The sequence below is a fragment of the Sapajus apella genome, unplaced genomic scaffold (assembly GCF_009761245.1).
Source record: "Sapajus apella isolate SASKATOON/1434 unplaced genomic scaffold, GSC_monkey_1.0 scaffold36, whole genome shotgun sequence".
NCBI classification, from domain to species: domain Eukaryota; kingdom Metazoa; phylum Chordata; class Mammalia; order Primates; family Cebidae; genus Sapajus; species Sapajus apella.
In genome coordinates this window covers 12115355-12128282 of record NW_022436976.1, presented here as the reverse complement: position 1 = coordinate 12128282, position 12928 = coordinate 12115355, and the positions used below count along the sequence as shown (strand labels likewise).

Below are 12928 nucleotides of genomic sequence, written 5' to 3'. Positions count from 1 at the left end.
TTGTAGGCAAAAAGATCTTTGCAGATGTGATTAAGGATGTTGAGATGAGTTGATTATTGTGGTGTGCCTGATAAAATAATAGGAGTCTTTATAAGAGGGAGGCAGGACATTAGAGAGGATGTAAGAAATGAGACGACAGAAGCAAAAGGTTAGGGTGATGTGAGGTAGGGATCACAAGCCACAGAGTACAGGTACCTTCCAGAAACTAGAATAGGCAAGAAAAAAGATTCTTCCCTGGAGACTTCAAAATACACCAGCCATGTAAACAATTTGATTTAGCAAAGTCAAATCAATTTTAGTATTCTAGAAATACAAAAGAATACATTTATCTTGTTTTAAGCCATCAAATTTGTAGTAATTTGCTACAACACCAATAGAAAACTAATACACATGGCAATACTTAATTGCTAGAGAAGCTGAGAAATGCAGATTAATCCAGACAGCTAAAATTTTGGGATGCTATTGCAGAGGAAGAGAAATATGATAGATATTAGAGAGAAAACATCAGTTACTGCCACAACCAGAAATGATGGAATTTTTGCCATTATAGTGATGTAAGCTTTTAGGTTTTCTCCCTTTGGTAGACGCTTTGTGCTGTTTTTGGAAAGGGTACATGCAAATGTTTGAAATTGTCCTTCAATAGTCATTCCAATCATTCTACAATAAAAGAAACCCATGTTTTAGCTGGGCATTTGGATGGTCTGAATGAGACTATATTTCTTAGCCTCTTGTAGCCATATGCCCAACTTGTGGCCTACCAGATATAAGCAGAGTTTTGCATGGCAGCTTCTAGGAAGTTCCCATAAAGTGAACACAACCACTCTGCCCTCTTCTTTATTCCCTCTTTCTTCTGGTTGGTAGAATGAAAGCATATGAGTGGATCTGGTGAAACTATCGTGGACCACGAGAGTACCTTCAAAATAGAAGCTGCATATGGTAGAGCAACAGGATAGAAAAAATAAAGAACTCTGAGAACATTATGATAAAGAGTTGTTATACAAGCTATGCATTGTCTATCTCTTGATTTTTATTTGTGAAAAAAGTTTTTTGTTTAAGTCACTGCTATTAGGGATGATTACTCCCAATTCTAACTACTGTATTCTCTTTCTTCTTTGTTATTTCTCTTAGAACTGTTCATGTAAAATTTTACTCATGTCTCTACATACATATCTATGACATGTATGAAAAAATTTTGCCTTTAAAATGTAACATTAGTAAAGTTATTTAAAGGCATATGTGTTTTGAACTATTATAACTAAGATATCTGGAAAGAAATTTGTTAAATATATTATTCCTAAATAAATCTTATAAGCAAATTATATTAAGCACAGGAATTCCAGCTAATGAGTAAGAATGATTTTTTATGTAGACAGCATATTCAATATTGGACACTTGGTACTCTAAAATCATAGCCATATATAACTACAGCCTGATCATATGGACTATAGCAAATAAAAAATGTAAAAATACATTTAGGTCATTACTGCTAACTTAGAAGTTTATCCAAAACATTCCTAATCTACATGTTACTTTATCATAAAAGTTAAACTTAAAAAGAAATGATACAAATTATATCTGATGGAGATGTTTAGCAGAGGTTCTCAAACTTTTTGGTCACAGGACTCCTTTATATGCTTCAAAATTTTAAAGCCCTTAAAATTATTTATGTGTCTTATATTCTATCAATATGTCCCATATTAGTAATTCAAAGTGTAAAATGTTTAAAGTATGTATTAATTTATTTAAAATAACAAGAAACACATTTTATTTTCATGAAATTGCACATTTTTACAAAACAGATTTATATTTTAAAAAATTACTGTTAAGAGTGGGGTTTGTCTATACTTTTAAGAATAGGTTTAATGTCTGGCTTGATAAATAACAGATATTCATATCTGCTTATATATTCAGTCTCTTCTTATATCACATCATGCAGCCTCTGGAAAAACTCCATGATGAAGTGATGAGAGAATGAGGGTCAAAACAGTGAATGCTGTTTTAGTATTATTATAAATGCCATATTGCTATGCTGGATCCTTTAAAAAGATGTCAGAAACCTAAGGTTGTTCCTGAACTACACTTTGAGAACCACTATTATTCATAATAACTAGAGAGACAAATCTTACAAAACTGGACCAATTATAGGAAAGCTAATCAAAAGACATGAAAATTCTCAATATTGTAAGAGAATGCAATTTGGGGACTATCAAAAGGACAAAGCAGACTGAGAAAAAAACATTCTCCATTATTTTATCTCAGGTCAGGAGGGAAAATAACATTTAGAAAATAATAAAATAAAACTACTAATCTCAAAATTATTAGATAAAATATTATCTGCACTGAGAGGTAAATAAAGGTATTATGTTAAATGTTCTCATTAAGAATTAATTTAAAAATGGCCTAAGAACATGAATAAACATTTCTTCAAAGAAGATGCAGAAATGCCTCAAAATACATAAAAAAGTGCTCAGTGAAACCAATCATCAGGAAAATGCAAATCAAAAAACTGTGATAAGATATTATCTCATATTTGTTAAGGTGGCTATTATAAAACAGTTAAAAAAAGTGTTGGTAAGAATATGAAAAAGTTGAAATTCCTTTACACTGTTTTTGAAAATGCAAACTGATATAGCAGCTATGAAAAGCAGGATGGAGGTTCTTCAAAGAATTAAAGTTAGAACTATCATATGATTCAGCAATCCCATTTCTGGGTATTTATCCAAAAGAATTGAAATCAAGATCTCAAAGACATGAACACTTCCTAGTATCTTTCCCTTACTCTTTCCCCTTTTCTAGGATATATTGTGTGGCATTAAACCCTCTGTTCAACTCTCTCATTTCTCCAGTAATCTCTCTACTGACCTTGAAAATTCACACAGCTTTCTACCTCAGATTATATGTTAATCTAGCATCCACTTGCTGCTTTTCAAAACCAATTCCACAATTACTTGGTTTCAAACTTTTCTTATCCACATCTATGGAGCTAGGTATAATAAATGGTGTCAAAGGTGGGTTTCTCCAGCAAGGGCTACAGCCCCCCTTCTAAGCCATCAGTATTGCTTCCTTGGACCTTAAAGGCTGACCTAAAAATCTCTGGCAGCCCTAGTGTCTTCCCTATAGACTCTTCTGATAAATACCTTATACTTCTACCTAATTAGACAATAAAAACCACTACTTCTCAGAATTCCTAATACTCAAGACAACTCCAGCTTCTTTATGAGGCCCATTGGTTGCAGGTGGCTAATTGACTAAACTGTACATCAGTGTGTATATTTGTCTCATGTCCATTCTTCATAAAATCAGCCTCTGCCCAGTGAGGTTTTCCTAGCTCTTTCCTATCCCCTACAAGTTCCAGCATAGAACTTGCTTAACTACAAGTTTTTAGATTTTATGATTTGCTGCAGTGCTTGGGACATGGCAAATATTCAGTAAATATCCATTTAAAATAAATTTCTTTGCTGGTGGGATCCTAAAATGAGACTTATACAAAAACAATGGACAATTTTTAGAGTAGATGTAAGAATGTCATTACAAAGCTCCTTTTTTTTTTTTTTTTTTTTTTTTTTTTAGACAGAATCTCACTCTGTCACCCAGCCTGGAGTCAGTGGCGCACTCTCAGCTCACTGTCAGGATTCAAGCGATTCTCCTGCCTCAGCCTCCTGAATAGCTAGGATTACAGGCATGTGCCACCACACCTGGCTAATTTTTGCATTTTTAATAGAGATGGTGTTTCACCATATTGGCCAGGCTGGTCTTGAATTTCTGACCTCGTGATCTGCCCACCTCAGCCTCCCAAAGTGCTGTGATTACAGGCGTGAGCCACCATGCCCAGCCTACAAAGCTCCGTTCTTAGCATTAGTTAAGCTAGGACAAATCTCAGAAGCTGAATAATAATAAATTTTACTTTCCAGCATAAGGAAATACACCATTTCACAAAACAATGAGATAAATTGACCAAAAAATAAAAACACTTGAACATATTTTTTTTAACATTCTATTTTATAAAATATGGTGACCAGTTCCATATTTCCTAAATCTCATAGAGAATCAACTCCTTCACTATTTTCTTAGTATCATTTACTGTTGAACAAGATAAAAAAGATGAGCAATAGATTCAATATTTTGGCTTGTAATATTAAAGAACTAATTATTCTCCCTCTGTCCTTCCCCTCCCCATATCTACCTGAATTTAAAGTAAGATATAAAATACAAAAAGGAATAAAATAAGACTAGCTCTTGATGTGTAAAATTATAGCAACCACACCTAGACTTGCCAGCCATGTTCTGCACTACTCTAGTGAAAGCCATCTACATAGACTGTGATGTAAATGCACTACTGTACTCTGCAATGCAGTAGTCCTGATTAAAATGAATCCCCTTTCCTGTCTTATATAGGACAAGTGACAAATTATCTCATTTGTCTAATATTAAAAAGAAAATTACACCTCATCAAAGAATATATGTGATGGCAAGTAAGCATATGAAATGCTCAACATCATATGCCATTAAGGGAATTATAAATTAAAGCAACAAGGTACAACTAGGTACCTATTAGAATGGCCAAAATCCAAAATACTGACAATATCAAAAGGTGAGGATGTGGAGCAACAAGAACTCTTATTCATTGCTGATGGGAATGTAAAATAGAACAGCTGTTTGTATACATTCTTGTCATACAATCCAGCTATTGTACATCTTGGTGTTTACCCAAATGAATTAAAAACATGCTCACACAAAAGCTTGCACGCAATATTTGTAGCAGCTTTATTCATAATTGCCAAACCTTGGAAGCAACCAAGATGTCCTTCCACCGGTGAATGGATGAACTTTCATACAATGGAATATTATTCAATGATAAAAATAAAATGAGTGCTCAAAGCCACATGAAAACCCATAGACAAAACTTAAACACCTATTACCAAGTGAAAGATGCCAATCTGAAAAGGTTACACACTGTATGATTTCAACTATATGAAATTTCAGAAACGGCAAAACTGTGGAGACAGTGAAAAGATCAGTGGTTGACAGGGGTAAGGTAAGAAGGATAGGCAAAGGACAAATAATTTTTAGGGCAGTGAAACAATTCTGTGTACTACAATAGTAAATAAATACAATTATACATTTGTCAAAACCTAAAACCTGTACAACATCAACAGTGAACCGCAAGGGAAACTATAGACTTTAGGTGGTAATGATGTGTCAGTATGGGCTCATCTATTTAGTAAATTTACCACTGTGGTGTAGGATGTCAATTGTGGCATTTAGGAAAGTTTCTGTACTTTCTCAAATTTGTTATGAAACTAATACTGCTCTAACAAAGTTTATGAATTAAAAAGAAGAGAACTGATGACGTGGTATAAAATATAAAACAGATGTACCTGAAGACAATATTTCTATATGTTATCAAAAAATGTAGGTATTTGTTTTTGTCCACAACAACAAAAAAAATTTATTTTGTAAATAAAACATATTTGAATTTTTAAAAAGAATGTGTAAACCTTTAGAAAGAAAGCAAGAATTATCTAAAATTGCATTAACTATGAACACTATTAACATCTTGCTGACTATGCCTTAATGTATTTTTTCACATCTATGTGTGTGTGTGTGACAGAGTCTTACTCTGTTGCCCGGGCTGGAGTGCAGTGGTGTGATTTCTGCTCACTCCACCTCCCAGATTCTAGTGATTTTCATACCCTACCCTCCCAAGTAGCTGAAATTACAGGAGGGCACAACCACGCCCAGCTAATTTATATATTTTTAGTAAAGATGGGTTATCACAATGTTCGGCAAGCTGGTCTCAAACTCCTGGCCTCAATTGATCCATCCACCTTGGCCTCTTAAGTACCAGGATTACGGATGTGAGCCACAACGTTGGCCTATCTGGTATGATTAAAAAATTAGTTTGTTTATATTTTTGAATCCTTATTAAAATTATAATAGATTTAAATACAAACAGCTCATCAGATTAAAAAATATATATTTAAATCTTTTGAATAATACATTTAATAATTAATAGAAAGGGTTCACAGGGAGAATTGTATTTGAGAACATTTAATTTTATTTGATTTTACAAAATGGCACTCAACGTAGCATGTATACAGTTCCGTCAGTCTTAGTTATGAGAAATATTAATCTTTGGAAGCAAGGTAAAAATCAATAAAAATATTCTAGAATTCTAGCAAATCAGCCGTTCTAAAACAAATCTTACTTTAATATGGCTAACTGCTAGGTTATTTTATGTCAGGTGTTTTCTGGAGGCGTAAAATGCCATAGAGTACAAGATGTGAACATAGTATGTTAGAATTGGTTCCAAGAAAGAGATCCCTTTTAGAGAGGTTGTATGTGGTTACCCTATACATCACTTTCCTCCTCTGCTGATAACAAGGGAGAATCAGGCACCTTCTCCAGAAGATTAAGACAGAGGGTGTGAAATTTCAATTTTTATGCCTCAAGAAGGAAGGGTATTGCTCAAGTTCTAAGAAAAAGATTAGATCATTACTCAAGGAAGTGGACTGTCAAAAAAGATAGAAATTCACAACATATAGGCTGATCCTTTTCTTTCCACATGGTTGAAGCAGTAAAGGTTTCTAGCCATCACTTTCTTCCTTCACAGATACTTTCTCTCCTTCCTTGCAACATATGAACTAAATCGGTATAAGGAAGCCTCAGATGTATGTGACAGAAAGTGGGGATGGCGGAGGGAGGAAGAGAGGGGAGCTAGGTTGCCTCTGACACAAATATTTTGGGAAATGCCCCCATCTTTTTCCTTTTGGCTCCCATGGGTGTGACTATCTCTCACACTATATCCCTTCTAAAATTCATGTTTGAAATACAGGAAGTAGATGAAAAAAGACTACTTATGCCAACAAAGTATAGGAAATAAAGGAATTACCACATAGTCCAGCCTAGGTTACTATAATTTTATAAGGAATTTGAAGTCAAAGCCCCATTGGAGTATTGCTGTGTTTGCTCTCTGAACATACATTTTGCTTAGAACAGCAGTAAACTCCAAGGTAAATGAATAACTATACCAAAGCCAATTTTAAATATCCTTGGACATCCTAGCAAAATCTTTCATATTAGCATTCGGATTTTCTTAAAATCTACCATAATAGTATACAAGTATTCCTACAATTGGATCTAATTGAACTCCCATAGTTCTGTATTTATGCCAGCCTAATTTGTACAAGTCAAAACCATGCTTTAATATCTATAAGCCATGGAAAAATAACATCCCTAGTAAGTGTTCCACACGCTCCATTTCTTCTATTCTGACCCAGTTGCTTTTGTCAAATTCATTCCCCATGGCTTCTGACTTCTGGTTCTGTATCTCATTTACAGTTAGTTCTTGCTTCATAAACATTGGATGTTTATTTGAACATCTAATTTTGCATTGTGGTATTTTCTAAGTGAATGTAGCTTGAACTCACTCCTCTGGCTCTTTGCACTTTAGGTTCCATAGTTATGGGAAATTTTAAACGTTTTACATCAAGCACATTTTATCGCCAAACAGGAGAAGACTCAGACATTGATTACTTCATCTAATTACTGAATCCTGCATTCTATTCTTGGCTAATACTTTGTATTGCTTTGCTTATGGCATGTTTTGTTGTGGTTGCTTTGTCTTTTTTTTTTTATGAACTCTCAGTATTAAATTTTCATGTTTTCTCACCCCCACCCCTTGCCCTACTCCTTAAACCTTTCACTGTTCCTTTAGATTTCTCAATTATCACTATAGTTTCTTACAAACCAAACTCCAAGGTACAAGAAATCAGGTAACTCACTTAGTTGATATATTATTCTTTTATTATATTTACCATTCAAAATAATAAAAGATAAAAGAGTAATAAGTGAATAAAAATAATAATGAATAAAATTATAATATGTAATTATTATACAAATAATAAAATAAGAAAAATAATGAAAGATAATAAAAGAATAACATATCAACTAAGTGAGCTGAAGAGGAGAATACAAAAGAAGCCAGCAGAAGACTGAAGGATAATTTTACACAGAAAAAGAAATTATTTATGAAAAATTGAAACTTACAATTGAAAATAATTTCAATTACTTTAAGAAACTGAGATGAAGACAACTATAATATTCTATGAATGGTTATAAACAATAAAAATGCATAAGACAATGTACATATTTATCAACTATGAAAGAAAAGTTCCTAAAAGTAACATTAATGATAAAATTACCAGAATTATTAATAATGCAAAGATTTCAAACACTTCATAATATTCAAAATACTTGCAAATCCCTGACAATGGCATATTTTATATAACTTTACACATAATAAAAAAATCTTGGGAAAATAAATATTTTATTTTCATTCATGCACATATATATTCACTTGCATACAACACAATATATACACATAATAGTATTTATATATTTTTACACACATACATTGGTTACTAATATATTCAAATTAGTTATCATTACACAACAAATTGGTTATCAATATATGACAGTCACTGAAATCATACTCTTTATAAAGCATACAGAAATCAGGTGAGATGCTCTGAAATCAGTGATTTTATATTCTACACAGAAAGTCAAAACATACTTCACATGAACTTTATAATTTTATAATTCATACTATCATCTGGAGCAAATTAATACTGTTGGCACTGAGTGCTGATGAGGGACAAGTTTTGAGTAGAAATATATTTGCCTTTTGTATCCTATGTTTTTATTCAATAAATAACTTGCACAGGATTTAAGGACTTGAGGACATACCTATCCTATATTTGGAACGTAGGTCTTCATTTCCATTGAATTAAAACTAAGGACAGTCTGGACCTTTTTAGTCCCTTCTAACAATGCTAATGAAATAGAAATATTTGTAGCTCAGGCTACTCAGGCAAAGAGCCACATATGAAGGAGCTTATCAGAAACCAAGTGCTTTAGAAATTATAGAATGTTCACTCCAGTTAATTGTACTATAATGCTGTGTTCATTTCTACCATTAATTAGTGTTCAAATCAAAACAAAATTATAAAAATAAAAAAGCACGAATTCTGGAGTCAGAAGACCAGGAGTCTGATCCTACCTCTTAATTGCCTAGCTTTTGATAAGCTAAGTAACCTGTATGTCTCTTAGTTTTCATATTTATCAAAATAGGATAAAAATATGTATCTCTGGTGCTATAGAGAATCAGTTACATACCACATGCAAAATATCTAGCAGAGTGCCTGGTACATAGTAGCTAAACTAACATAAGTCAGTTTCTTTCATAATTTACAACATAAGTAAATTTCTAGTTCCATTGTGTCTTCAAAGCAATTTATAATATAGCATAAAACAATTAATGAATGTTGTGTTATACACAGAATTACCACTCTTTTGCAAACAAATATTTATGTTTTCAATCACTGAGAAGTGGTTTTACATTACTATTACTACTTGTAAAAACTAAATAAAAATTATATATATAAAGCATAAATTATTAAATGGTTGTGGTATACCATTAATGCACCACAAAAATAAATTTTTACTATATTATTGTATGACTTTTTTCAATCAAGAAAATATAAACATATCAATAATGTAATGAAGGTCATTTAACAGAGACTGAAGAAATAATAGTGCTACATAAATTATAATTTTAATATCTTAAATAAAAATATTTCAAAGAAAATTAATAAACTAATTATACTTACATGTTTCCAATATGCAAGCTTTCCTTTCATATTAGTTTCAGGCTTGAAAAAGAGATCCTTAAGGAGCTTATGTTCATATCCTTCGGTTATGTAAATCCGTTTTGTTTCACATCCTCTAATAATTTTTTCCTGATGTTTTTTACTCAAAAACACAGGGCTGAATATAAGGGGAGGGGAAAAATATTTGTTAGTTTCTTGACATTAAAAAAATGTGAAAATTAGTCATGAGTGCCCTTAAATCTTAGGAAATATGGTGGTAAATTGAATGTAATAATATATTTATTTCTATCATATTGCTGTATAATGCTACTTAGTAACTAATGTTTGTTCGTCAGCATTCATCAGAGGATAAATGAATGCTGAGAAATTTTGGCTGATATGAATCTAGAAACAATTCTGTACTTGCATCTGGCTAAGTAAGCATTTTAACATATAATGGGAAGGAGACCATGACTAAATTATCTATAGAAATATAAAGTAACCACTGTGGAGTCTTTTTTCCTGTCCTAGTGAAGAAGTGAATTTTTAAATGTGGTAAGAGTTATTACTCTATCACAAAAATTGTATTTGTACTACATTACAAACTAGGAAATATACTCTAGAGCAATATGTCCAACATAAGCCAAAAACAATTTTAAATTTTTGATTAGCAATACTAAAAAAGTTTTAAAAACAGGTGAGTTTAGTTTTAATAGTATGCTTTATTTAACCCAAAGAATCAAAAATATTACCCAATAAATGACATCTACAAGCTAACATCATACTCAATGATCAAAAACTACACGTTTTCCCTCTAAGATGAAAAACAAAGAAAGGATGTAATCTTTCATTAAACCTACTCAACATTGTACTACAATGCCTATTGGTCTAACAAGGCAATAAAAAGGAAACCATAGACCAATGCAAGCTTTGAACACAGGCAAAAAAAAAAAAATCTAAATATTAGTGAAAAGAATCTAGCAATGTAAGCAAAAACTAGTAATACTATGATCATGTATTGTAAAACTCACTACATCAACAAATTAGTGGAGGGGAAAAATGTCATTATATAAGTAGATACAGAAAAGGCATTGAATAAAATTTAGCAACCTATCTCTATAGAAAAATCTTTGTAAAACAGGATCAAAATAAACCACATCAATATCATGGAGATGATTTACCAAAAATCAGTAACATCCATTCTGTGTGATAAAACAATCATTTGAAGTAAAATGATAAATGAGGTAAATGGTTACCATTAGTATTCAACAGTATAAATAAAACAAAATTAACCAAGGAAAGCAATCTTCTCACTTCTAAGATGTTTTAAGTAGACGTCATCTATTTAGTCCTTTATTCTAAATATTTTTATTGATGACATATAAATTATTTAGGTTAAAATATTTTAAGATAATAAAATTTATAATAGTTTAAATAAGGCAGTTTACTTTCTCATGCTGACCAGTCTAGGCTAGTGAAGTAGCTCTGCTCTATAAAGTCATTCAATTTTGTTTTACCATATCCAAAATCACTGCCATAAGCTATGTGATGAATGCGTTCTAGTCCACCAAATAAGAAAATGTGAAAACAAAGGGGGAACAATAACAATTTAAGCACATAAAACCAAAGTTGTACTCATTACTTCTGTTCACTTTCCAGTGTAACAACAACAGCAAAAAATTGTAGTCGATGAATATACTTAGCCACAAAAAAGTGTGAATACAATCTCTAGTTTTCAGTCAATTGCTAAAAGAATAGAAAATAATGGATGTCAAAGGGAAAAGTAATATCCTGCAAATGCTCAATATGTGCCCTGGGAAGAGAAGAAAAAAATCTCTAATATGATGAAGCTTATATTCTCTACTATGTAGAGATAGATAATATAGGAATAAAACACAAAATATATAATATGTATATTGCTTTTTACAATTTGCTGGCTGGGGATAATATTGCTAAGAAGAGACAAGATAATAGTGAGCGTCTCAGAAAAAAACAATCTAGTCAGACCAAATACCAAGCACAAAGAACCAGGCAGAAGAATGCTTTATGAGACAAGATCACATTTGGCATGTCTGAAACACAGAAAGAGGGTCACTGAGATGGAAAGTTGTAGAGCTTTGAGCAGAAAGGTAGATTTGAAAAGGATCATGTTGGGGAGATAATTTCTGGAATAGAGATGTGAGAAATTCTGTGGAATCTCTTCCCAGTGAAACAATATTTTTTTAAGTTAAATATCTCTGGAAATAGGCCAAAGGGCATACAGCAAAATAAACATCTATTCAAGAAAATCTATTACATCTCAGTATTAACAGTGAATCTTTGCAATTTATCACAATTTTCTCTCTTCTTTCCTTCCTTCCTCCCTCAACTCCAGTTGAACATGACAGAAGTTCCACTCTGAATAGGCACAGCCAAGAACAAAAGATCCCTTTCCCGCCAGGTTCCAGTTGAGGACTACAGTATTTTCACAAGAAATGCATACATTTACCTCACATCTTTAGCTTACCTCCATGTTTCAGAGGTATTATGTCAGGAAAGAATCATTGAGAGATCAGAGGCTTTCTTCCTCCCTCCAGCTCCCACTGACAGGCAGAAGCTCTAATCAAGTTGCAACAGGTAGAGAATACCAGATCCCTCGTAGCTCCTACTGCAGATCACTTGTAAGATGTGCCAGATGAGGAAAGCTGAGAAGACTAGAGACTGCTGTCACAGCTGAGCACTCTGCTTGTGAATATCACTCTGAAAAAGTGAGCCACGCTTCCTCTGATCTAGAAAAGTGGCACAGTGATTTTGACCAAGGATAAAGGTAGCCCATACGAACATATAATCTGAAGTGTTCCCCTCATCCCTGCAAAGTGAACTGACTTTATGAAACAGAGTGTGGGGAATTTCAAGTCTAAAGGCACTGTGAAAAACAGTGGAAATTATGGTGTTAAGCAATTAAGAGGAAGATGGTGGCTCCATGAGACTGAAAAGCTAAACTGAAGGTCAGGTAGAAGTTTTCCAGAGAGAAACAGGAAAAGAGCTAACAAGAGTACTGGGATTACAGCAAGCAGCACACGCTGGTCTCAAAGATTACTCTGGAAAGGGCCACAACTTAAAATGAATTAGACTGTGGAGCAATTTATGTCCCAGAGCATTGTTGAAGACAATAGAGCAATCAACTGGCAATATAGGCTTACACCAGGTTTGATACTAAATAAGTTCAGACAGCTTAACAGGAAAATCAGAGAAGAGAGTCAAAGGGAGCCCTGCTTAAACCACTGTCATCCCAAGAG

At 32.9% G+C, this 12928-nt stretch overlaps 1 protein-coding gene across 1 annotated transcript in view; it reads right to left on the bottom strand.

The window, feature by feature from the left end:
* The window catches only part of LRRIQ3 (leucine rich repeats and IQ motif containing 3), a 144318-nt gene that overhangs the window by 72800 nt on the left and 58590 nt on the right, over window positions 1-12928 (bottom strand). Inside the window, exon 5 of the mRNA XM_032297092.1 lies at window positions 9672-9828. Within this exon, the coding sequence (XP_032152983.1) occupies window positions 9672-9828 (157 nt within the window). The remainder of the gene's footprint in view (window positions 1-9671; window positions 9829-12928) is intronic.